The sequence below is a fragment of the Meleagris gallopavo genome, chromosome 6, assembly GCF_000146605.3.
Source record: "Meleagris gallopavo isolate NT-WF06-2002-E0010 breed Aviagen turkey brand Nicholas breeding stock chromosome 6, Turkey_5.1, whole genome shotgun sequence".
Taxonomy (NCBI): domain Eukaryota; kingdom Metazoa; phylum Chordata; class Aves; order Galliformes; family Phasianidae; genus Meleagris; species Meleagris gallopavo.
In genome coordinates, this window is record NC_015016.2 from 48,593,254 (window position 1) to 48,618,738 (window position 25,485).

Genomic DNA, 25,485 nt, shown 5'->3' on the forward strand with positions numbered 1-25,485 from the left:
TTGATAGCTTGAAGTTGTCTGAGTGAGCTGTTAAATTAGTAAGCAGGGTGTAGGGATAAAATAGTCCATGAGAACACTTTTTTGAGGAGTGGAGTAGCACACTGGATTCCTAGGGACCAGTAATTATTGGGATTACATAATTACAGTTATAATTGGGCAGTAACCCTTGTGGCATTTATTAAAACTGTACTTAAGTTCTCAATACTCACATAATGTTTTCATAGACAAGCTAAGGTAATGCAATTTAGAGCAAATAGTAAAATTGATTCAAAAGTTGTCAATCTTAAATTTTATACTATATAAACAATTACCATTTGCATTTCACCATTGACGTGGAAGGCAGTGGTTCAGAACTGACATTGCCACATCTTTTGTTTTGATCCAAGTGGGTGATGGAATAGCATGAAGATGACCCCAGAGTCCTCACTTGGTCAAGGGCTATGGCTTGTTCACTGTGGGCTTTGGAGTGTAAGGGGCAGGAGGATTCTGGAACTGATTTACAGGTAGAAGACATTTTCTCTTTACACCATTTAAACTCCTTTAAAATAGTTTCTGGGAGTGTGGCTATCTCAGAGAAGAGTCACGCAGAGCTGGCCTCAAAAGCTCTGCCCAGTTTTTCCTCCTACAGCCGGAGATTTAAAGCACTGCCAGCAGTCCCTCTGTCAGCAGACTCCCATGGATGGTTGTGTGATGCAGCCCTGGTTTAATTGCCTGAGAGCTCCATGCTGCTCAGAAGGTCCACAAAGTAGAAAGGGGGCATGGGTGTATGATACAACGGGATAAGAATTAGAAATTACCCTGACCAATTTGTCTGCACAAAGAAAAGTCAAGGGTAGAATTAAATGTTGGAGCAAGGTCCCTGTGTTGTGCTTAATCAGAAATAATCAAGTCCTTTTAAGATACTGTGGGGAACAGTGGGTGAGGGAAGGGTTCTCAGAAGATTTGGATGTAATGGTGAGGAATAATAAAATTTGAACACGAGTCCATGTTGTCATATCTATAATGGAAGACTGGCGTACTGAATTATATTAAAACAAACATGGTCCAAAAGACTGCTCTACTCCACATTGGTGTGCTCCCAGTTGCTTCTGGTTGCCATATTTCAGAAATGATATTAACAAGTGAAGAAAGTTGAGAGAAGAACTATGGGTGAGAGGCATTGTTTAGGAAAGGAAGTTCAGAACCCTCCACTTCTTTTTTTTTTTATTAATTAAATTGTACTATTATTAGATAAAAGCTGCTGTGGCCATTTAACTCCCTGTTCCTAAATCATTCTGTAAATTTTCACATGGTAGTACTTAAATGAAGATTCTGATGGACTGTGAAAGCATCAGCAAAAATCCTTACCTAATGTGTAGAAATAGCTAACATTTTGCTTTTTGCTAACATTTTGCTAACATTCATTTCAAAGAATGAATATTAAGAAAAAATACAATTTTTTTCCATAGGTAGTAAGTAAAATAAGAATTTATACACGGGTGTCAGCAAATTGGATTGTCTCTAGTTTTGAGAGAGAATGAATTTGAAATAGGAGTGTATGAAATAATAAATGATGAGATATAGTATTAGCCTTTTTCTTTCTCAAGGCTGCTAAATAAAGGAATCGTCTGAAGCTGGAAGACTGGATATTTAAAAATAGTTGTGCATTGCAGAGGAAGTTTGCCTTTTTGTGCTCTGCAGAATTTGATGCCTTATGTTCTTGAGAGCAAGATGGTAGCAGATTTAAAATTGACGTATATAAATATACAGATGAGAACAGGCAGAGTTATTTCAGAGTGTTTGAACAAGCTGGGAAACTTCTGACCTCTTTAAATACCAAACTACGTGGTGTCGGTTGTTTGTTGTACACTTCAGGACTGAAACATGAAATAAACATAATCATAAAATTTAATAATGATCTTCTTTTTAGGAGGTTATATCACAGAGTTTCTTGCAGGTTTTACAAACTGAAAGAACTGAGTTAAAGACATCCTTGCTTTTCAGCTCTGTGCTAATATGCTCGCTGGTAAACTACACATTTACACAGATTAAGAACTGATTCCTTTTGCAGTAAAGAACCAGCTTCATGGCATGCAGCAGAAGCTTTTAAGAGGTTATGTACTCCCCTGTCTCATCGTTCTGATATCTAAGGTGATCATCGATATATGATGAAATGTTCTGATGTATTTAAGACTATGTTCAATCTACGTGGGAATTTCTGCAAGGTTTGGGAGTAGGGCATTATTTTGTAAGGTACGAGAGTTAAATAGTAGAGCCACAATCTCAGAAAAAAACCCAAAGAAGTTAAACAAAACGTTATGCTTGTAAGTATGTTTGTAATTAAGACCCTATGACGCTATGAACTGGGGCAGTTTCTTGAAGCATAGCATTCCTTATTTCCTCTATTCACCAAATGAATAAAATAGTCAAAAAGTCTGATTGGACAATTTTAATCTGTATTTATATTATACTATGTTTGCAAGCAGAATTTCGTAATGTTTGGGGAAATTTTAGAACAAAACTGACTCTTCCTCATTATTATGTGAGTCTAAGATTTATTTTCTGGACATCTAAACAGATTTATGCCTCATTCTGAAAAATCTTTGGTCATATAAGATGTCAGTGGTAATATTATGTGGTATGTAGTTCCCTAAAAGAACAACTTTGGTCTGTTTATGTAATTTCATTCTTTTGTAAAGAGAGAACTTCTGAAGCTAGTCATAATACATTTAAATAACCCAACAGTGTTATGTAGAAAAAGCTGAGCTATCTGTAAACCAATGTGGTGAATTGGCCCTGGAGTGCTATGCTGATTCAGGCTGCAGTGCTTTTGTGGCCTGCCCACCTCAGCCATTTGTCGTGGGGTAGCAGTATGTGCCATCAGAGGACTCTCCGTACTTCTTTAGGGCTAAAAGGTCTGTGGAAACATAAAACTCAAGGAAAGATTCTATGAAGAGATGGTAGTTAATTAAAGGAATGTGGTACTATGAGGTGTCTGAGAATTGCTACTTTGTATTTAGTGACTATCACGTTCTAAGGACATGCATAATTTTGATAATAAATGTTAAGACAGCAAAGTGCCTCTGGTTCCCTGCCTCTTGCCATGAGTCACTTGTGATGTCCCCTGGCCTTCTTTTGCTTGGCACAAGCTCCATTCTGGAAGTTTGCTATGTCAGGGTTGGCACTCTGTGGCAAGCATTTCTTCCCAGAATACTTCGTGTATGCAGTATAAGCTACAGTCCTGACCACGTGAAACTTGGTTTTTGTAAATATATGTATTTACAGAATAAACAAATGTTTTGTAGTAGGAGCAGGAGTAGAAGACCTAGCAGTTGCCTGCTTTATTTGAAAATGAGTTCTGAGGGCCAGTGGGAGCTTTTATTTTTCCTCCCCAACCCTTAGTGTTAATTACTATCCTACTAAAGCACAGCTGTGTGTGCAGGTTCTTTTGGAAATTTAATCTTGATTTCTGCTCCTTACGAAGACCTCCTACATCCCATCTTCCCTTACTGTCCATTTTATATCAAGGCAGTTCTTTTACAAAGAAGTTTTTACCTCTTCTCCTTTAACGAACTCTAATAAAATACATTGTATGACCGTGTTAGGTACAGTAGTTTTTTCCATATTGGGGATATTATTTTTACTTAACATGGAGTAATTTTATTTATTTATTTTAATTAGAAGCAAAATCATTCTGAGAAAGTCTGTGAAACAATGACCTGTTAATTGTAGACTTATAAATGGATGACAGAGAGGATTATTTTGAATTGTTTAATTGCTAAATATCTTGTAATACTTTTCTTTTAAAGGTCATTTGTTCCAGAAGTCCAGTTAATAGAATTTGTAAAGTTGTTCAAAGTCCTCAGGATTTTTATTGTTTTTTTTTCCCATTCACATTGTAATTAAGTTGAAAGTGTCTACTTAAATCTAAGTGGAAACTTCTAAAGGTTTTCTATGTGCATTACCCCTAAGCAGTTGGGAGTTCCATATACTTCACCTTTCAATTCTATTGTGCTCTGAAGATGAATTGTGTAAAAAGTTTAAAACTATATCTTCCTGTTCAGGAAGTCTGTCAGCTGCAAACTGTTGGAAGCTGGGAGAGTACTCAAGAAAAATATTAGATAGGCTTATCCTGTTCATATTGGCATCTGTTTTTGTCCACTTCTGGAAACAGAATGTGTAGCTAGCTGGGCCTTGAGTCTGATCTAGTGCATTTGTTCTCATGTTCCTGTGCTATTCTGTGCTTTTTGGACACTGGCTAAACTTCTCCACCATCAGCATAGCTCAGATGGCATGAGCACAGATTTGCTGTGTTCCTGTACCTCTGGAGCATTGTCGATAGAACCGTTGCCAAAATACCAACGGCGGGGCTAAATAACCCCCTTCAAAACACCTTTAAAACCAAATTTCCAAAAGGTTGCCAAGTAAAATGTAAGCACACAAGTCTGGTAGCTTTTAATTGGAGGAAAAGCAAAAATGGCTTTTCATTGACTTTTCATAGAGGTATAGAATAGCTCGAGCTAGAAGGGACTCACAAGGATCACTGAGTCCAACTCCTGGCTCCTCAGAGGACAACCCAAACTATTCCAGTTCTGGAGTCTTAAGTTCTTCTGGTGGTGAGGGCAACAGTGCTTTTCAGCCTATTGCACACACAACTTGTGCACTCAATTCAGGAGAAATTGAAATATATCACAAAGGTACTTTTTCTTAGGGTGTTTCAGAGTAACAGCAAACTTGAGTGATGTCACCTTGTACAGGACTAATGTAACTATGTTAGTTGGAAGATAGAGGACCAAGAGATAATTTTCCTATTTAAATTCTTGTCATTGGATATATGTTTTTCTCTGGGATCCCGATGTGCTAGTTTTGCAAGCAGCAAACAGACATATTCAAAGTGGGGAGGCTTCTGTAAAATTCAGCTGCTTGTCAAACTTCTTGGAACTGAGCACAGGACTGTTTTCTATACAACGGGCTTCTGTCAGCACAGCTGTGCTGCTCAGGAACAGGAAGAGGTGTGAACACTGACCTGTGTAGCTGTTTTGAAAGAAACCGTTAGCAAATATGCTGTTATATTGGCAAAACTTTTTTCTTTCACTGATCTGCTCAGGAGTGCATCTCCATAAGTAGTTTTACATTCTAGTGCATAGTGTAATTTGGCCCAGAAAGCTGTATATGCACAAGCATTGCTTTGCCAATATATGATGTACCTTTATCTTTGGAGTAATAAAGTACTCTGGCAAAGACACAGACTGAACTTCCAAAATCTATCAGTAACCCAAACTAATAAAAGGGTGAAAATGGAAAGGAGGTATGTTCAAATAAAACAGCGTTCCGAGAAACCAATGGGAGCTGACAGGCTTCTTTCTCTGCTGGTGAGATTGACATCCTTGTGGGGTTCAGCTCTGATATGCACCACTAAGAAGGTGGTCTTCATAGCTGAGGGACTCTTTCCCTTTGAACTTGTGCTGCTTCTGTTGCAAGCAGACCAGCACCAGGTGCATGTTTTTTTGTTCTTTAGCTAGCCTTTTGCACTTCTGTTAAACAACCTAGCAATGCTGTTTTTTCCACTACTGTTTCTCTGGTCACACACAACCTGAATGTCCAAAATATTGTGAATTTAGGAATAAGAAACAGTTTCAACCAAGTGCAATCCTGAAACGCTCTTGTGTTCCCGTTCCTTGTTCGGTATGAGAAGTGTATACGAAGTTTAATGAGCAAGTCATAATTCTTCCTTGCTGTAAGTATTGACTTTTAACTCTGCACAGAAATAATAGCTTTTTTATGACTTCACGCTTATGGCTTGTTCTTTCATCTACATGTAACCACCCTAAAATTAGCAGTATCTTGTATAAAATCTGAAACTTCAGGTTTTGGATTCTGTCCTAATGAAGAATATTGTAGAAGTCTGCCTGTGAGTTGTAAAATTTGACACTGGGTTAGTTTACAGTGAATGAAACCAGATTAGGCACTGAAATCCTGGGTATGAACAACATAGCAACACAGTACAATTGTGGAGACACTTACTGATGGTTTAATGTTTATTTTTCAGTAGCTATTATACTTGGACTGGTGCCTAGCTAAGTTAACAGAAATAAAGCTGGAAGATTTTAGGCATCTTCATAAGCCATGCAGTAAGCTTTTGTAAAGCAGTGTTTGTTGTGCTTGCGTTCTAACAATCTGTCGAGAAGACCCAAGAAAAGATCACCAAACATTTTATTTGTTGTTACTGAACTTTTCTTGTCTGCTTTCCTAAGGAATTTGTTCCAGGAGACTGTCTTGTCTTGTAAGCCTCTCTCTTCTGCTTTGTTATTGTATTTATCCTTTGTTTTGTTTTGTTTTGTTTTGTTTTCCCATGCATGAGAGACTTTTTATATGATGATTGCAGCTTTTTGTTTGTTTGTTTGTTTGTTTAGCTGTTTAAAATGTGGAGGCTTTGAGATTTCAACAAAGAAACAGATCTCATTGTCTTTGTTGTGCCACTTCATATTATTTTCTATGGGTGTTATTAGATTGGTAGGAAGACTGTAAGTAGCTGATTTTGACCTGAAATGTTTCCTAGTATGCATATGGTCTTCATTACTTCTGTTTTTAAAATCCTATGATAAAATAAATCCCTTTGCCAGTAGCTGAAAAAGAAAACAGTTTCGGGTGTAGAAGACAGAATGAATTGAAAAATAGCCTGTATTTTGTCATCTGCAGAAACCAAAATGGTGGCAGTATCTGGCACTTTTCCATGTACTTGAACATTAAAAGCATTCTGTATCCCAGTGTTTATGTCAGAGTTGGCTGACACCCACTGATCTGCAAGTTCTCTTGTGGAGAAAACTTTGTCATTGTACGTGGTAGACCTTATTGCAAAGTAAGGTTCTAATGAGAACAGGACTGTGCAAAACAGTCCTCTCATGAGTAAATGTTCTTGTAAAGAGAATAGAATAATCTGTGACAAATAGAACAAGAAGTAATTGTTTAAGTGTAAAAGAAAAAAGACTAAGAAAAGCTTTCTTGTAGATAGGATGACCATCTTGCACTGGAGTAGAGTCCTGATGGATACTACGCAGTCAGAATACAGCTACAATGTGGCTATGTCTTTTGGGCAGACTTGACCATCATTTCAAGAAGAGAATGTCTGAGGAGGGGGAAAGCAAAATTTGTAACCTCTTTTAATAGAATACATCTTAGAAGAGAATTACATGGAGCTGTGACTACCAGATTCTTTCTCATATAAAGTCATATTCTTTGTATGATTAGATGGGCTTTCAGATAGCATGGAACGGACTGGAAAGGATGTTAAAGATTGTTTAGTTCCAACTCTCCTGCTGTGGATAAGGTCACCTTTTTAGTTGACCAGCCCCATCCAACCTAGCCCTGGACACTTCCAGGGATGGGGCATCCACACCTTCCCTGGGCAAGCTGTTCCAGCACCACATCACCCTCATAGTGAACAATTTCCTCCTAACAGCTAACCTAAATCTACCTTTTTTCAGTTTAAAACTGTTCCCCCTTGTTCTGTCACTACTCTACCTGAAAAAGAGTCCCTCCTCATCTGTCCTATATATCCTCTTTAAATACTGAAAATATGTGTCTGCTTAGAGTATATGACTGTCAGATTTTTATTTCTATCTAGGATCTCAAATTAACTTTTTTTGCAGTTTTGAAAAAATTCAGAACATGATGTCCCAGAATTGTTAAGAGTATTTTGTTCAGGTGTTTAGACACTTCTTTCTCTGGTATCCTGTTATAGGTTTATAGGTTGCACCTTCTTTGTTTTGAAGGCATTTCTCATCTATGAGATACGAGTCAGACAATTTAATGAGATGTTAACTGTCTTAAGAAAATCTTTTTAGAGAAAAAATGGAAAAAATGGATGTGGAGTATCAGTTGTCCACTGCAGATACTTATTTTATGAAGGGAAAGATTCTTTCATATGACTGTTTCTAAGGAAGTAATTGAAATAATCTGTTAGTAGAAAAATATTCAACTTAGGCAATAAACAGTGAGTCCTTGAATTAATCAGTTTTTATGTTTAGCTGTTTTAAGTAACCAGATGCATTTACCACCTTGAATGATAAGTTCCTGTAAATGATTAGTGACTATTATTTGCAACAATGCACAGTTTAATCAGGGAATCTGCTAATGTTAAAAATATTCAAGATCATTTTCATATGTATTTCCAAGAGAATTCTATTGCACATTTTCTTTTTGTTCACATAGGCTCTAATATACCTGTAAAATACTGCACCCTTCTGCTTCCACCTGATCTACCACAGCAGTTTCAACTAAACTTTAAGCTAGGATTAGCAGCTTCACCATGTCAAATAAAAAATTAATGTTATATCAGGACTCTAAATTAAGCTCATTTTACTATTTGTGATGTCAGAAATCAGAGTTAGGTACTCATTCTTTGAGCTAAGTAAGGATTGAACTTGTGTTTATATGCATAATATGTGTATAAACCAGAGAGCCACAGTCGATCTCTAAAAATAAAAAATCAGTAAAGATATCAGGTTGGAAGAGAGCCTGGAATTTAAGAAATATATTGTATTCCATATAACTTAATCTTCAGGGATTAAATCTTTAGGAGTTATATTTCAGAGATTTGTTTTGGAAAGATTTGAGGAAACGTTTGAAAAAAATCTATCCTGATTTTGAGCTTTTGACATGTTTCCCAGCTTCAGCCTGTAGTAGTTAAGGCCCTTTGAGGGACTGTATGATTTATCTTAAGGGAGAGTTCATGGCTATAGTACACATATGTGTATGCCCAGAGATGGATGCAAAGAAGCACTTAGTCCAGGTTGGTTTCTTCCAACTGGACTTGACTCCACGGATTTGTTTGTCAACAATACTGTATGTATGCAGTCACAACGACTGATGGTCTGTTGAGTTTTTAACCATTTTAGAAAGAATTGGTTGCTTCAGGTGTGAAATAAATGTGTAAATATGGAGTTACTTTAAAATTCTGTCAGTCGCAGGATTATAATTCTGCAGGTGAGGCAGCACAGAAGTCTGAGCAGCTCTCCTCAGTATTTAGCTAGTCCTTGGGAGAGTGTTAAACCTGGGTGGGTTTAAGGGGATGCCTGTGCTGGGCTGCTCAGAGTGGTTGGCCTCACTATTTTATAATGGGCTTTTATAGTGTAAGTGTTTGGACTCATAAGATCTAGTGTAGTAAGCAGGGAACAAGGAATGATTCCTTACCTTTACAAGCAGCTAGGAATATTTGTATGAACTCAAAAGAGCAATGGGGAATTTTAGTTCTGCCCGAGGTTCCTTACAGGGGGTGAGAGGGAGTTTGAGTACTTAATCCAAGTGTATTCTGAGAGCTTAAGCTTTGAATTGAGCTTGTTCTTAGCAGATGGCAGCCGAGTTTCGCTTGATTCCTGATGTCATCTAGAATTGCACCTCCACTTAGATTGGGAAGCAATTACTGCCTTGAAATTCTTAATGTGAATGATAGGAGCACCCTTTTGGTGCTTACAGTTTGGGTTATAGAGACAACTGCTTTCTCTTGGCTTGTTTGACATGTTGAAGAGCAAGAAAACATGTCCCTGGAATTTCCAGACCTGGTTACAAGTCTGCTGAAAACCAGACTTGCATTGTTTGAGATGGTCTGTGGCTGTGTCTCAGAAATGTGGTTGGTGTTTCTAGAGGAGTCGAGTGAGGCTTAGAGCTCAGATCACGTAAAACCTGAATGGAGTTGGACAACTGGCAGAGCTTATTGTTTGTCCCCTTCTAGTCTTTCAGTAGCTGAACACTAGCGGAAAGTTATGATTGGATTTAATCATTTTACTTTATCTTTGCCTTCCAATTTATAACACGTGATATTGTTTAATACTGAGATGCTTAAATCATCATGTGTAAAAGCAATGAAGTAATTGATATACTGTACGCATTCCCAGTCATCAGTGGAAAATGAAATTTATTTATCAGATTGTTGGGGAGATTTTGTGTGCTGACTTAAGTTTATTTTTTGCTTTTTTCATCTCTCCTGAGAGCTTGCTCTGACTTCACCTTCTTCGTATCAGCCCTGATCTCCCGTAAGCTTGCCTACCCAGGAAGTTGTACTTCCTTTCCTTCTAACCAACACATGGCAAGCATTTTCCAAGTTGTTACTGGTTTTGCAAACTTCTTTGGCAGCTCTGACATTGCAAAGTTTCATATAATACGTCTGTTAGATTTTGGCTTCTCTCATTATAGAGAATTGCTTGTGTTCTTCTGCTTGTTTCATTAATCTTTATTAAGTAAAGCTGTAAGCTGTCTTTAATTGAATGTTTTCTTTTGGCAATAGAACAAGTCAAAAGGTGTTTCTCATTAATTTGTTATTCAGCAGGGATAGCCATCTATCTGGATTGAATTTGTGACAATGTTTAGTCCCTATTTGTAGAAATGCCTATGTTGAACATATTTTTCTATGTTTTGCTCAGAATATCCTATACACGCTGACTTTATAATGTCATTTGTCATGTGGGAATTAAGCTACAGGGAATTTGTCTGTGTTGACAGCATGTCTCCGTGTTGTTTTTTTCTCTCCTTTTAGTACAATGTGTTTTATATTTTGTCTTATAAAATTTTATCATGCTATCAAATCATGAAGAAGTGCAGAAATGATGGCTTTTGGTTTTCTCTAGAGTATGATCTGAATATTTTGCACAAAGATCATCATGAGAAATGCTGACTTTTATGACGCAGTATAATAGTGTAGTCAGACTTTCCTGTAGAAGCTAATTACCAGGCCATCAGTAGCTTGAAAGCAAATGGTATTAAAGAAATGAGAGCGATAGTTTCAGGTGTTGCACTAATGCTATATTTCTCTTCCTTCCAGATTCTGTGCCGTTATCCATACTTGCTTTTTGAATTATTTTTATTTTTATTTTTTATTTTTTTCCATGTTGCTTTTTTGGAAGGTGCAAACTGTGGATGCTAGGGCAACTGTTAGATTTCATCAAATACAAATCAAGTGTACGACAGCCTGAGGAATAAAGAAGTATTTTTAACCCTTCTAAAAAACCCACGTGGATCAAAAGTTACCTGCCTAAAAATATTGTTTCTAAGGTGAATGTTGTTTAAGTGGAGATATTGCAACATGTTGGTGTCTGTTTGTCCCAGATGTTTGCATGTGGCTCCTAGTCAGAATGAACTGTTTTTATACACGTTAGGAATTTCTGTCATCATATCATCAGTAGCCCCTAAGTAAGCAAACTGGAGTGTCCAAATGCATGTTCAGTACGCGACTTGGAATAGCATGTGATCTACAAACTCATGGAAGTTCGTCTGGGACAAAGTTGTTTATTTGGTTTGCCTGCTTTCTTAAAATTTATGAAGAATGCCTGCCATAAATGTAGCTAAAAATCCCACCGTCATCTGGCAAAAATGAAATAAAGCTATGTTGTAGATTACATGGTACTATAAAGCTCAACCTGGAAAGACACATTAGTCTGTTTTTCTAACAGATCTTTTTTTGGGAACAGTTTTTGCTAGCATTTTTAAATTTAATGTGACATTTTTGAGCATCTGGCATTTGGCTGCTTCACTAATAACACTTCTGTGCAGCCTAACAGCTTTTACCGTTGTTGCATTTTTCCTAATCTTCAGCCTGACCTTTCTCACTTCATAATATTTATTTCTGTCCCAGAACAGAATTATTTTAGTGTGGATTCCAAAGCAAAGTGTGTCGTGTGTGATAAATATATTCTAACAATTTTGATTGTATTTAAGTGGATAAACTAGCAGTCATTTGTTATGACATGTAAAAATTTGGGGAAAAAATAACCCTGTATGATGCCTGTAAATATTATCATTTTTCCTGTGGTATGTTTCAAAGCTTGAGTGCCCTCACATGGCACTCGCACCCTAATCGCAGGAATGATTACCTTCATCATCTCAGAGGTGGCTTCTGTTTCATATTAATTGGCTCCATTTCATCAGGGCAGGAATGTGTCTCCAACTTCTTTATTCCCCAATAAAGAGTGTCTTTATTTCGCTAGGTCTCTCTGATCTTTCTTGTTACAAATACTCAGTCCTTCCATTTGTCAGCAGTTGCTGTGATGTGCTAACGGTGCTGTAATTTAATCGGATAGTGGCAGCAGTCTCACCTCTGTCTCTAACTGAAATGGATATATATTGCCAGCGTTTATGGGCAGCTTACTTGCTGAGAACTCACTTTACCAAATAAATCTTCAACGAATTGCAATTACTGCCTTACATAGTTACTTATTCTGTAAGCCCCCAACTTGTGATGAGGGTTTTACTTTTAGTAATTTAGGTTTATTTTGATAGATTTTGATTGTCTTTCAGTTTTACTATGCAAATATTTTTAGGTGTCTTGAGTTTTCTCTTATTGCTCTGCATTGCCAATTTGCCCTTCAAGCAACTGCAGGCATTTTGAAACAGACCTGACCTGTGTTATTATTCCACATTAGCTGCTTTTCCATCTCGTGTGTTATTTTATACAACTTCAGTTATTGTGTGCTCCAATATATGTGAGAGGGGACGTATCCTTTGTCATGTTACACACCTTGTTTTGAATATTCATACAATGTCTGCTGCGCTGCATAAGAGATTCAGGCAATCTTAGTTAAAAATATATAATATGTAATATTTCAACTGCAGATTTGTCTTTAGCCACAAGGAAAGTTCTGAATAAGTGGGGATGCTAAGTGTAGCCTTTGAGGTCACTTCTCCATTATTTTCTGATATGTCATGAGGAATACAGGATTGCTTGAGGAGGGCTATAGCTTTCACTTTGTACATGCATACCACAAGGGCACTTGTTTTCTCTAAGCTGATGCAAGGTAGCCAGCTCAATTTATTCTTTATATTTGGGTCACATTCTGTTTGTTTTAAGGAAAACTTCATCACTTAGCTGAAGAATCAGGACACATCCAGGAAGAAGTAGGTGTAAATGAATTTGCTGAAAAACCAGTCCTTTAGTGAACACTTAGAGTCTGTGTTTCTGGTGATTTTATACATGTGTCCAACCTGCTGGTTCTGTTTTTGTTGCCCTCTTATGTTTTAATAATAATTATGTATTATTTTATGTGCAGCTCAAGACAGTTGTCTTCTTCACTCAACGTGGCCCAGGCAAGCTATAAGGTTGGACACCCATGGACAATGACAGTTCTCAGGAGGAACTTGGAGGTCTGACTAGGGGTTACTGTCAGTTACTGTCCCATAGTCAGTTCACCCGTTGAACTGATGAGTACTTTGCAGCAGAGCAAAGCAGTTTATATGCAGCAATTGTGAGATCCAGGTAGATGATGATGTGGCAGGTATCAGATCAATATTAAGAATAGGGATTCTGGGGGGGCAAGTAGTACAATTTTTTTTTTTTCTCTTTTTATTTCCAGATTCCATTTTACAGGAATGGAAAGCCTTAAATATTTTCTCAAACTCAGACAATGGAGATATGTATATTTTGAGGCCAAGTATTCATGCAATCCCTTCTCCAGCTGAAATTATTTTGGAAATTCTCAGTTAAGATCTAACTAAAATTCGCTGGCACTACGATTCACTAGAAGGCAGTTCAGACTAAGAGTGTGATCAGTTATGTTGTTTTATCTTCAGAGACTGCCTCTCTGAAGCCTATTCTTTCTATACTTAGCAGAAATTGTCATTTTAGGGAAAGGTATTTTGTGTACTGGTTAAAGTTGATAAGATCTGAACTATGTTATAGTAAGCAGGAACCTGGTTTTAGGCTTAACTGTGTTTGATTGCAAATCTGTGCTTTTGCACAGTGAATTTAAATGTGAACACAGCATTTTTGGACAAACATATGCTTCAGATGATATTTGTAATATCTTTGGTGTTTGTTTTTTTTTTTAAACAATACATATATATGTGTTATGGTGAGATCTATCAACCAGACTAATGATTTTCTAAATGTGTGTTCTCTTTCAACCCTTTTCTTTTGGTATTCCTAGTTATTTCTAAAACATCTGCACAGGGTTCCTCTGTTGACCTGTGCAATTTACTCAGTAATGTTCAGCTTTTGTTTTCTTTTGTCTAGATAATAAGAGCTTTCATTTTTAGAAATAGCTGTTTTTCACTTAACTTTTATAGTTAGATGGCTTCTTTTTCTTCCAGGCAGTTAACAGGCTCTGTGCTGCACCATCTACAATAGATTTTTGCCTCTACACTAGCTTTGTCAATTCAGACTTCAAATCAAAACCAGAGTCGTGTATCTTCCCTTTTTAATTTTTTGTGACTTTTGAAAACCAATTAAACACCCCTTCAGACCTGTGAAATTAACCAGAGAGGCATCAAATAATTTTTTCGATCTTGAAATCAGGCTGTTGTCATACGTGGAAAAGGACTTAAAATCAACATTTCTAAAATGCTGTTAGAAAAATGTGCGAAATTTTGCCTGACACCTTTCTTCAATTTAGTGTTTAAAGGACAGATGTTTGTCATTACTGGAAGAGCACTGCAAAGAAACATAATTTTTCTGTCTATGTACTAACTGTTTAATTTTCAGATGTTTTCTGCTTATGAAAACATTTGTGTGAGCAGACGTGTTGAGATGACTTTTCTTTGTTAATAACTCAGACCAGTGCGTAATTTCTCACTGACTTCAATATGCTTTTCACTATTCAATTAAAGTTGTTTTGAGTTATTTTTTTATTATTATTATTGAGCAAGATTTTGGTTTTTGAAGTGGACCCACACATATTTAAATGATTTTAATGCTCCATTTCATCTCAGTGAGATAACGATATATGCTTGGAGCCACTCAGAGCATTTTTGTGCGGATCCAACATTTTATTTGGAAGTTGAGTTATGCTTGAAAATGAACTACTTTTTTTTTTTTTTTTTTTTGTGAACTTAGCTGTGTTAATATGAGAGGAAAGGCCACTAATTGCTCTTTAGGGTCTTCTAGTCAGCCATTGTCAGAGAAATGATTTTTCATAACACTGGATAAACTAGGAGTTTTGCCTTCTCTTTTGTGATTATTAAAGTCAATGTGCTGTAGATTTGAATATAAGAAAAGTGTGAATCCTATCTTCTGAAATATTTGTTTTGCGGCTTTGTTGATAAAGTCCATTTGCTAGCTTTAGTATCCTGATGTTCCTTGTAACACTGAGCGTAGAAGCTGAGCTCCTCCTTAGCCTCCTTGGCTCCCAGATGTCCCAGAAAAATGTCTTAGCAGGTAATTAGGTATTCTGTAGCACAATGTTGGAAATCAATGTATTTGTTGGATATTGTTTTGCTTGGTATGAATTAATGAGTAGTAATTGGAGTAACACAGTACTTTAACTGCAGTTCAGAAGTGATTATTAATATCTTGCAGTGTATTTTAGGAGCTGCTTATGAATTTTGGACTAAATAACATTGATCCCAATGGAGGAATTGAAGATGGCTACCCTTATGTGGAACAACTTTTAATTTTGTGCTGCAAGCGATAAACCCAACCTTGACTGTCACATCTACCAAGCAGGCTACCAGAGTGTTATTTAGGGAGAATAAATAAAAGGAATGTGGGAGACTGAGAGATTTTTTTCTTGTAATACATGATGATCTATCTATCTGTCTATCTATATATTTAGTTTAATGCTGTCTTCACAGATCAGAGTATTATAGAAACTTTGTATTACAAGTGCTACCATAATAACATTCTTGTCTGTAACAGCTCCTGTTTGCTCCTTTAATTAGGGTATTTCTGCTAGAGATTTCTGAAAAGAAAAAGAAAGCATGAGAAAACTTCTGAATTTGCTACCTCTTTAAGGAGTAGAAACTTAAATCTCTGACTCGTAAGGGCTTTGACAGTTTGTATTAGTTTAAATAATAGAATTCAAATACTTTTGCTTCATAGAATCATAGAATCACCAAGGTTGAAAAAGATCATCCAGTCCAACTGTCTACCTACTACTAGTATTCCCCCACTAAACCAGGTACCTTAATGCAACATCTAAATGTTGTATTAATGTAATAATAAATGTAAACATTTATTCAAAATGTTTTTTTGAGGACCTTCATCAGTGGTAATTCAACCACTTCCCTGGGCAGCCCGTTCCAGCACTTAACCATGCTTTCAGAGAAGAAATTTTTCCTACTGCCCAACCTGAACCTCCCCTGGTGCAACTTGAAGCCATTCCTTCTGGTCCTATCGCTATTTATCTGGGAGAAGAGACTGGCTACAACCTTTCCACAACTTCCTTTCAGATAGTTGTAGAGAGCAATAATGTCTCGTCCCCAGACTAAACAGTCCCAGTTCCCTCAGCCATTTCTCCTGTGGTTTGTGCTCCAGACTCCTCACCAGCTTTGTTGCTCTTTTCGGGACATGCTCCAGAACCTCTGTGCCTTTATTGTAGAGAGGAACCCAAAACTGAACACAGTACTTGAGGTGTGGCCTCACCAGAGCTGATTATAGGGAGACAATTACCTCCTTGCTCCTGCTGGCAACACTATTTCTGATGCAAACCAGGATGCTGTTGGCCTTTTTGGCTACCTAGGCAAACTGCTGGCTCATGTTCAGACAAGCATTGACCAATACTCCCAGGTCTGTTTCTTCTACACAATCTTCCTAGGCGCTCTGCCCCAGTCCTGTAGCGTTGTCTGGGGTTGTTGTGGCCAAAGTGCAGGACCTGGCACTTGGTCCTGTTGAATGAACTTTGTCCCATTGGCTTCAGCCTATCCAGATCTCTCTAAAGGGCCTTCCTACCCTAGCAGACACTTCCTCGCAGCTCAGTGTCATCTGCAAACTTACTTAAGGCCACTCAATCCCTTTGTCCAGGTCATCAGTAAAGATATTAAACAGGCCAGGCCCCAGTACCAATGCCTGGGGAAAATACCACCTGTGACCGGTCGCTAGCTGGATTTAACTCCATGCACCACCTCTCTGGGCCTGGTCCTCCAGCCAATTCTTTACCCAACAAAGTTTGTACATGTCCAAGTGACAGGCTGCCAGCTTCTCCAGCAGAAGCTTCCCTGTTGACTTCCACTTTTTGTGGTGGTGTTCGCTAGTTCTGTGAAAGAAAGAGGAAAAGGAAATTAGCTTTGGCTCTTTGCATTATACAGACACAGTAGTATAGTAATACAGTAATGGTCTCTAATTTCAGCCTTAAATTGTTTGACTGTATTGTGATTGACAGGTGATAATATCTGTCAGGTAGGTCGAACTGAATTCTGTATTTGGCAACCTCTTCAGCTGATCCAGGAAGATCTCAATGAAAATTTGGTAGTGTTTTTTGGAAGAACATGATGAAGTAAAGTGGAGATACCAGATCAGTCCAGAATTAAGATCAAATGTATCACCAGCCTGCACAGGATAGAAACAGATGCTTATTTCTGGCACAATGTTAAGATTAAGTAAAATAAAATTGCATTAATTGGTTTTACAGTCTGGACAACTTGTGAACAGAAGCTGATGAGAAAACTTTGGTTCCTTTTTATTTTAAAGTAGTAAGAAGTATTTGTTGCACTTGTCCTTGATTGAATTACTGTTTTCTCTCGTTCTGTTTTAGGTTATGGACAGACTGGTCCAATGGTTCAGAGAGGTGGATATGACTCCATTGCAGCTGCCATTTCTGGTCTCACACATATCACAGGGCACGAGGTATGGTGCTCAACTTTTAAATTTAGTAGAATCTGTGACATGCTCCTTGTACTCATCACACTGTGGTGTTAGCTAGCCTTGGTTAACACCTCTGCTATGCATGCCCTCCACAGTCCAACAAGAGGCCTTTTGTCTGTGAAGTCAATGAAATGGTAGTACTTTTTCCCATGCTGTATCTCATTCCAGCCTTAAAAACTAAGCCAGTGCCTGAGAAACAGACAATGGAAAAAGAATGGTATCCTAAATTTCCAGTGAATAAGTTATCAATACTTTCAGTCACTTCAGAAACCTTAATAGACAGATTAGCTGCTGGATAATGAAACCACACATTTGTGGAAAACCTCACCTGTGCTTAGATATAGCAGATGCATCAGACCTTTAAAAGTTGGAATTGTGAAGCCATCCAGATAACTTCTAACTTTTCAATCACCCTGCCTGAAAATTTGCAGGGACATACCATTAGTGGCTCTGGAAAAGCTTTATGTGCTGCTGTTCCCACTGATATCCAAGATTGTTGGATCATACAGCAGTGCAGGAAGCATTACAGGGGTAGCTTAGTATCTGGATTACAGTGATACATAGAATATGTATCTTTCCCTCAGAGAAAAATGCTGGTGAAACAGGTCTTTGCTTAAGCTGTCTTTGAATCACCTGTAGGTAATGAGGTCTCCAAATGTCATTTCCTGAGAGAGATAGTGTTACAAATCTGTTCTCTTTGTCACAACCACTAGATAGTTGTCTGTGCTCCTAATAGTCTGAAAACAGTTGTGTACATCTTTAGAACATGATTCTTGCCTGCCCTGAATAAGCAAGGAGCGCATCAAGTTTCAAATATTCCTGTTTCTTGAGTGGATTGTTCAGTGCTTAGTATGATGATCTGGACATTACTGTAGGAGTGATATTCTGCCAGTAGACTAATTTTCTGCCAAAAACAATGGCAAGCATCAAAACTCTGTGCTCCAGAGAATTATTCTACTCTTTTCTATGGAGAAGTTAAAAACAAAAAAACAAAAAACCACCAAAAACAAACAAACAAAAAAAGAAAAAGAAAAGTTAGAGAGGGACATGTAGTCCCAGCTGAATAAAGGAATTGATGCTGAAAATTTAAAGGGAACAAACAAACCAAACAGCAACAACAAAAAGGAAAATGCAGGGCTCTTGTAAGGCTTTTAGGTATGTGAGTGATGGAAACTACAAGTGCTATGAGAGCAATATTACTGAGTGACACTTATGAAGATGGATTTAATTAGAAGATTGTGTTAAGATCTACACTGCAAATCCAGATGTTGATATCACCTCCCCTGGAATTGAGGCAATGTATTCAAAACCATGTAATCATTGCTGGTAACAGTTTCATCTATTCATTAGGGCCTTCTAACAGTTAATTCAAATTTAGTTATTCTCTAGCATGATTAAAATAAACATGCTAAAACATGTTTTATTACTTATTTTATTTTTTATTACTTATTTTTCTTTTGCAGTCGGTCATATATTTTATCAGTTTCTGAATAAAGCATTTTTTGTTGTACAGAGGGACAGTCTATTTTGTTTCAAAGACTTAAGTGGTCGGTAGCTCCGAAGATGCGTGTGCCTTTTGTTATAGTGAAATTTGACCAAAATGGTTTTTAAATCACACTGTATGGTTGCTTGAAAATTTAGTATTTTCAGTTAAAACTCCCATGTCTTACATTTGTGCATGTTACTGAGTATTTTTGAATTCTAAACAGAGTCAGCTATGAAAAAATGTAGGAAAAGCTTATTTCAGGCAATATGTGGAGAAATGACCGAAGTAAAGAAGAAAAAAGAATTTTGCTCACTTTTTTTTTAAATTCAACTATTATTTTTTGCCTAATAACGAGAATTAGTACTTAAAGTCCTTAAAGCAACATGTTCCTTTGGAGCATACTCTAGTTAACTACATTACAATTTTTCTTTTTTTTGTTTTTTTTTTTTTAATTAAATTGAAAATGTCAGTCTTGTAAGCTAACGAAGAAAGAAAGAAAAGTTATGCTATTTCTGTATTGTCTTGCAGTAGCTGTACTTAATCAGCATAATAATATCAGTATAACAGTGCTTTGTAGAAACTTCTTTTTAATAGACAAACTGAGTAGTGTGCTTGCAGTGCCTTAGAGGTCTTAGCTGTAGTAGACAAACTACAAAGTTGGGGAGCAGAAAAAAGACATCTACGTACATCAGTGGGTTGCTTAATTTTAAGGTACATTAATGTGTGGGTAGATTGGTCTGAAGGTAATACTTCTTATTTATTTCCATGGAAACTACACCGGATACAAAGAGCAAAATGACACTATTTGACAGAGCAAATTCTCAGCTACAGACCAGTATTTTTCAACACGGTCACCACCATTAGCTACTCATTTTGCCAGCAATGAACAGGAGCCTGCATGCCATGCTTCTCAAAGTCTGCACCAGTGGAGGTGGCCCACTGTCACTTCTGCCACTGCTGAGACGTTCCACACCACCTCACTGTGCTCACATCCACTGTTTGGTCTCCACAAACATTCAGGAAGCATCAATGAATGTCATTGGATGCAATGATTTTCCACATGGAGGAATTCAGTGACAGTTTTGCTTTGCATGCACTTCTGTGTCAGATGTCATTTTGTCAGACCATCTCTGCTGCCATCTGTTTCATGACAACAAAATGTAACAGAATATTTGCAGGAAGGTTCAACCTCTACTGCCATGCCACCAACATCCACCTCTGACGTCGTAGGCCATCATAATAGGATAAGAGGCAGTACTTTCATAGCAGCTCTTGTATTTACAGCACCATACAAAGCATTTTAATAGTAGAATAGTAAAGTCATGTTCTGTACTTGACATTTCTAAAACTGATAGAATTCATAGCAATAAGAACTGCATTTTAGAGAAATTCAGTATTGTAAATTTTACTCTATTTCAACCATCTGGCTACTGATTTAATTTCTAAGACAGTTTCCTGTTGCTGCTGACTTAGCTTTATTGAATACTGAGCAGCCATGCCTCTATACAGTAACTCTCAGTATTATACTATGAAATCTCTGTATTACTAGTACAGGAATTTGAGTAAAGCTTAAACCTTCATTAATTTGATCACGTACATAACATTTCCTGCAATACTGTGTATAACACTTACTTTGAGGCAGTAGATCAAAGTGGAAATGTTTATTTTTTTCCAAGTTATACTTTAGATAGTGAAATAATTAAAAATGTGATATGAAAGTGGAAAGGGCCAAAAGTACACAGTAATATCACATTTAACACATGGAATAGAATTGTTGAAAGGAGTGCAAGATTTGTGCATTTTTCATCTGATTTTTTGAGAAATGTGAGAAGATTCCTACATGAGGAAATTTTGAGAATCTTGCCTTTTTTCCATTTTTCCTAAGAAGTGACTGTTATTGAAATCACTTAATGCTGGCTGTTTTGAAAGGCTTTCAAGCAAAGCTATCTTCTGAATCTTGAAATGAAACTGCAGCTTTTGCAATATTGAAGAGATAAAGGCACAAACAGCTGTACTTGTGCTTTTGGTTGACTAAACCAAACCTATCTACTGTAGAATGCTATCTTTGAATCATGTTTTTATGTGCAGACAAGGAAATCTGCATGGACTTCCAACTCATACATAGGTACTCGATTACCTCTGTATTGGAAATGTTATGACACCTGTGGAATTTGAAATTCTAGTGTGTATGAAAACTTCAAACCCATTTGATATAAATCTGTACCACAAATTCATTTTGAAATGAAAGTTGCTGCTTCGGGCCAGATTCAATTAATTAATTTTTTTAAACTGTAAATTAAAATATGCAAAAAGGACTGAGTTTATACCGATGACAATTTTATTGTCCTGGAAGACATAATTTATAATTTATTATAAATAAATTATTATTCCAGGACATAATTTATGTCCTTTATTTATTGGTTAAACATCACATTCAAGTTTCTTATTTGATGAACAGAAACCTTTTACTTTAACATATTCAAATATGTCAAATGAATATTCCTTTGAAAATTTCATGAAACTCATTAGGGCAATAATTTGAACTTAAATAAAAACAACTTGGATACAAGTTCCCTTTACATCTCCAAGTGGATCATTACATTTGGTGCTAGATAGCTTTATGGTGGTGCAGCGTATTCAGTAAGCATTTTTTCTTGTTGAAGCAGCATTTTTTATTTTACTGGACACTAGACAGCAAAACATGATTAGAATCTACAGTACCAGAGGGGCCATTCTTCAGCTCAAAAACAAATGACTACAAAAGAGTACACGCAGTATACAGTTCAGAGGTGTTGAAAAAAAATATAGCCCTTGCTGGTTAGTATTAGCTGCAGCAAGTTATTTCCATTCTTTAAGGACTACCGGACTTTTATTAATGCTTTTACTGTGCATGTCATTTCAAAACAATTTCCAGTTATAGCGGATTCCTTTTTGTAACACTGATGTAAAACGGGGAAGAGAAGTTATTATCAAAGGGCAAAAAAAAAAAGAAAATCAGGAAAGGAATCTTCCAGAATACATTGAGGCTATCATGAATAGAAGTGTAAACTAGTGGCAAGTTGCAATAGCAAAGCACTGGAGTGAGCTTCTGTATGTTCAAGCACTTTATGTGAAGCTTCACTGTTCACATAAAGCAGCTTCATATCTCTTGTACCACAGGACGGACATGAAAATGTAAATGAATCTATTTCACATTAGTTAGAGAATGCATGCCGTCACAAAAAGGAGCAGGTGGACATTAAAAGCTGGTTTAAGAGAGGAGGGGGATGGTAGTTGCTGAATTATCTTACTGGGCACACTAAGGAAGAATGGAAATTGTGCAAAGTGCTGCAGAAAGCCGGTGTTAAAAACATATAGCAATATAGTAGTTTGACTTCTTAAGCATAGGAGTGTTCTGTAAGAGGAAACTGTGCAAATAGTGCTGTGGAAATCCTTTAGACCTTTGGCTTCTGTTTTGTTGTCTCTAACAGTATCTCTGTCCTTTGAACATCTGTGTGTAGATAGAGCAAGAAGTAGCGTAAAAAGTAATTTACAGTTTGCAGGCTTTGCAGCATCTTGATGCATGGAATTGTGTAAATACTACAAGAATACCTCTTTTTCAGGGGTAGTCTCTATGTTTTGGTTCACACAAAGATGCTTTTATCTATCGTTGCTTGTGATGAGCAAACATGTAAACACTATTTATGATAAGAATTATGTGGAACATACTAAAACAAAGTAATGCTTTGCTTATTCCCTCTTCTCCCTTTTCCTTTCTTTTCTATTTGCTTTCTGTTTATTTTTATTTCAATTGGATTGTTGTCTTCCTTTTCTTTAGGGTGGTGAACCAGTTAGAGTAGGAGTAGCCATGACAGATCTTGCTACTGGCTTGTATACATGTGGAGCAATTATGGCTGGCTTGCTTCAGAAGTATAAGACGGGGAAAGGAATGCACATTGACTGTAATCTCTTGTCATCTCAGGTAGGAGTCTAAAAAACAAACTAACTACGTTTAGTTGTTAAAATGTTTGAACCTAAATCCAATATTTTGATATAAGTTAATGCAAATTAATAAGTATAATTTATGACAACAATACTAATGAAAATAATTGCGGCAGTGACAACTTCCTCGTTATGCCACTCTGGCAATGACCATTTCATATGACATGGTTAGAGTTATTACAGCAGTATGTTTGTTTTCCAATTTTTGGAGAAGACCTCCATGTTCTTTTAAAACAGTTTTATCAAGGCTTTGATCATACAGAGATAGCAAGCAGTTGTAGTAAGTGGTTGAAGAAAGACAAGTGAAAATGGTAAAACCACCATTGGAAGGAAGGATTTGGCACTAGGCAGTGTAACTAGCAGAATGATTGAATGGCTTAAACAAAATTGACCAAAGTTGTCAAGTGTCAAGGATCACTGAAATATAAAAGTAATCTAATCTGAGAAGTCTGCCTACTGACTCTGGAAATTAGGGATAAAATAAGTGTGAATATGCAGCATTTTCTCTAGATATGCTGTAGAGAAATCTCATCAAAATTGGAAAGACAGAGATGTGATGACAGCTATATCATATACAACTAATAATGAGAACTTCAAATTGTATTTGAACATCTGTTATATCATGATTCTTTCTTCTGCTGTTGTTTGGCTTTTTAATGGACTCTTCAGGATTATTATTTGGCATTTTATCAAATGCTGAAAGTAGAAAGAATTGAGGCTATGTGTTGGTGCAACTCCTAATTCATCCTGCTTTGTCAGCACAGTTGCCCTTGGAATTTTTTTTTTTTGTTTGTTTAAGGCAGCTTTGGCTGTGCAAAAAAAAAAAAAGTGCTCTATCTTTGTGATATTTCACATTATCCTTTATGCCACTCATTGGCATATAAATGAGAAGGAATGAACACTCAGATATCAGTGAACAAAGTGTGCATGATATGTGATTTTTGGCCCTTATGTGCTTAGCTGAAGAAGTACAAAATGGTGAAGGGATGGTGTTTATATATATACTTCTTATATATTATTTTATTCTGTACTTGTTATTAAATTGTATTTATATAAAAGTTATTAAAGAGTAATTCCATACATGGCATTCTAATTGCGAAATAAATGTTTCTTTTTTTCCTCACAGTTGGGTACACTAAACTGAAATACGTTGATATTTTGTAATAGACTGCATTTATAAATTGATAATCAGAAAATATGTATTTTGTTTTAGGTTGTTTTTGCAACCCTGGTCCCAAATTTGCTCTAGGATGTTCGCCTAAGACTTTAAGGAGAACATTTGTTTAATTGGAGAAAATTATTTTTTTGGATGAGATTTTGGGGTAGGAAGCAAACCAGTGTGATCAATCCCACTGAAAACATGGTAAAATAGATGAAGAAAAATGTAGCTGACAGCCAAGTCTCTCTGGGAACATCTTGTCTTCTAGTTATCCTGGTTTGTTTTCTTCTTTAAAAACAAACAAACAAACAAACAAAAAACCCTATTGTTTACTTGTAAATCTTGAAAGGTCAATGTCATCAAAGATGAGAAAAGAACCGGTAGAAGAAAATCTAAGTAATCAGTGTAAGAAAAATTGCTCTCAATGCTTCTGTTGGCAATGTTTTAGGAGGAAAGTTTGACAATTACTGTGGTACAGTCGGGTTGTTCAGGGGGATTATGGTTTGACATACCAAGCTGAGATATCGAAGGCAAGGTCTTCCTCGTGTGTTGGGTCTTTATAAAGAGTGAGTCTTTGGAATCTCTCACGGAAACCATCAAAACCAGGAACCTGAAACTGTAGATTTTTAGTTTGATCTTGTTGCTGTTGATTGTGTGATCTCATTGCCAAAGAAACGCTGCTTCTCCTCCAGTGTGAGTTTCACTGGAGTATGGTCATTTTTAGTGAGAAAAAAAAATCTTTTTTTTCTGTCTGTTGAACGAAAGTGCTGCTGTAATGTCCTGCTATTCAGTTAGGAGAGCAGGGATGTATATGAAACTTGTTGCTTCTGTCAGTGTTTCATGCACTGAGCTCATATGCTTGTCCTTTTGTCCATCCTTTCACCTGAACTGGGAGTTCTGACACAAGGTTATGTACATAAATAAATAAATATATGAGTGTATATGAACATATAAAGCATCTTATAAATAATACCTGTCTATAAATAATATCTATCTCTCCATAGTAAGTGTATAATATATTCCTTGAGCATTATTAAGGGCTTTTAGAAGTCATTTTTTGTTGCTGCCTTCCACTACTTAAAGGGAGCCTACAGGAAAGCAGGAGACTATTAGTGAGTGTGGTGATAGGACAAGAGGTAATGGCTTTAAACTAAAGGAGGGTGTATTTAGATTAGGTATGAGGAAGAAACTATTCACTGGTGGTGAGGCATCGGAGCAGGCTGCCCAGAGAAGTTATGGATGCCCCATCTCTGGAAGTATTGAATGTCAGGCTGGATGGTGCTCTGGGCAGCCTGATCTAGCTGGGGGTGAAGGGAG

General features: G+C 36.8%; 1 protein-coding gene across 5 annotated transcripts in view; it reads left to right on the forward strand.

Moving 5' to 3' along the window:
* The window catches only part of SUGCT (succinyl-CoA:glutarate-CoA transferase), a 358,596-nt gene that overhangs the window by 22,019 nt on the left and 311,092 nt on the right, over positions 1–25,485 (forward strand). For 4 of the 5 annotated variants that reach the window (XM_019616695.2, XM_031554005.1, XM_031554007.1 and 1 more), the window contains exons 6-7: positions 17,433–17,524; positions 22,846–22,989. In XM_019616695.2, coding sequence (XP_019472240.1) covers positions 17,433–17,524; positions 22,846–22,989 — 236 coding nt within the window. The remainder of the gene's footprint in view (positions 1–17,432; positions 17,525–22,845; positions 22,990–25,485) is intronic. The other variant, XM_031554006.1, reaches the window with a different exon arrangement.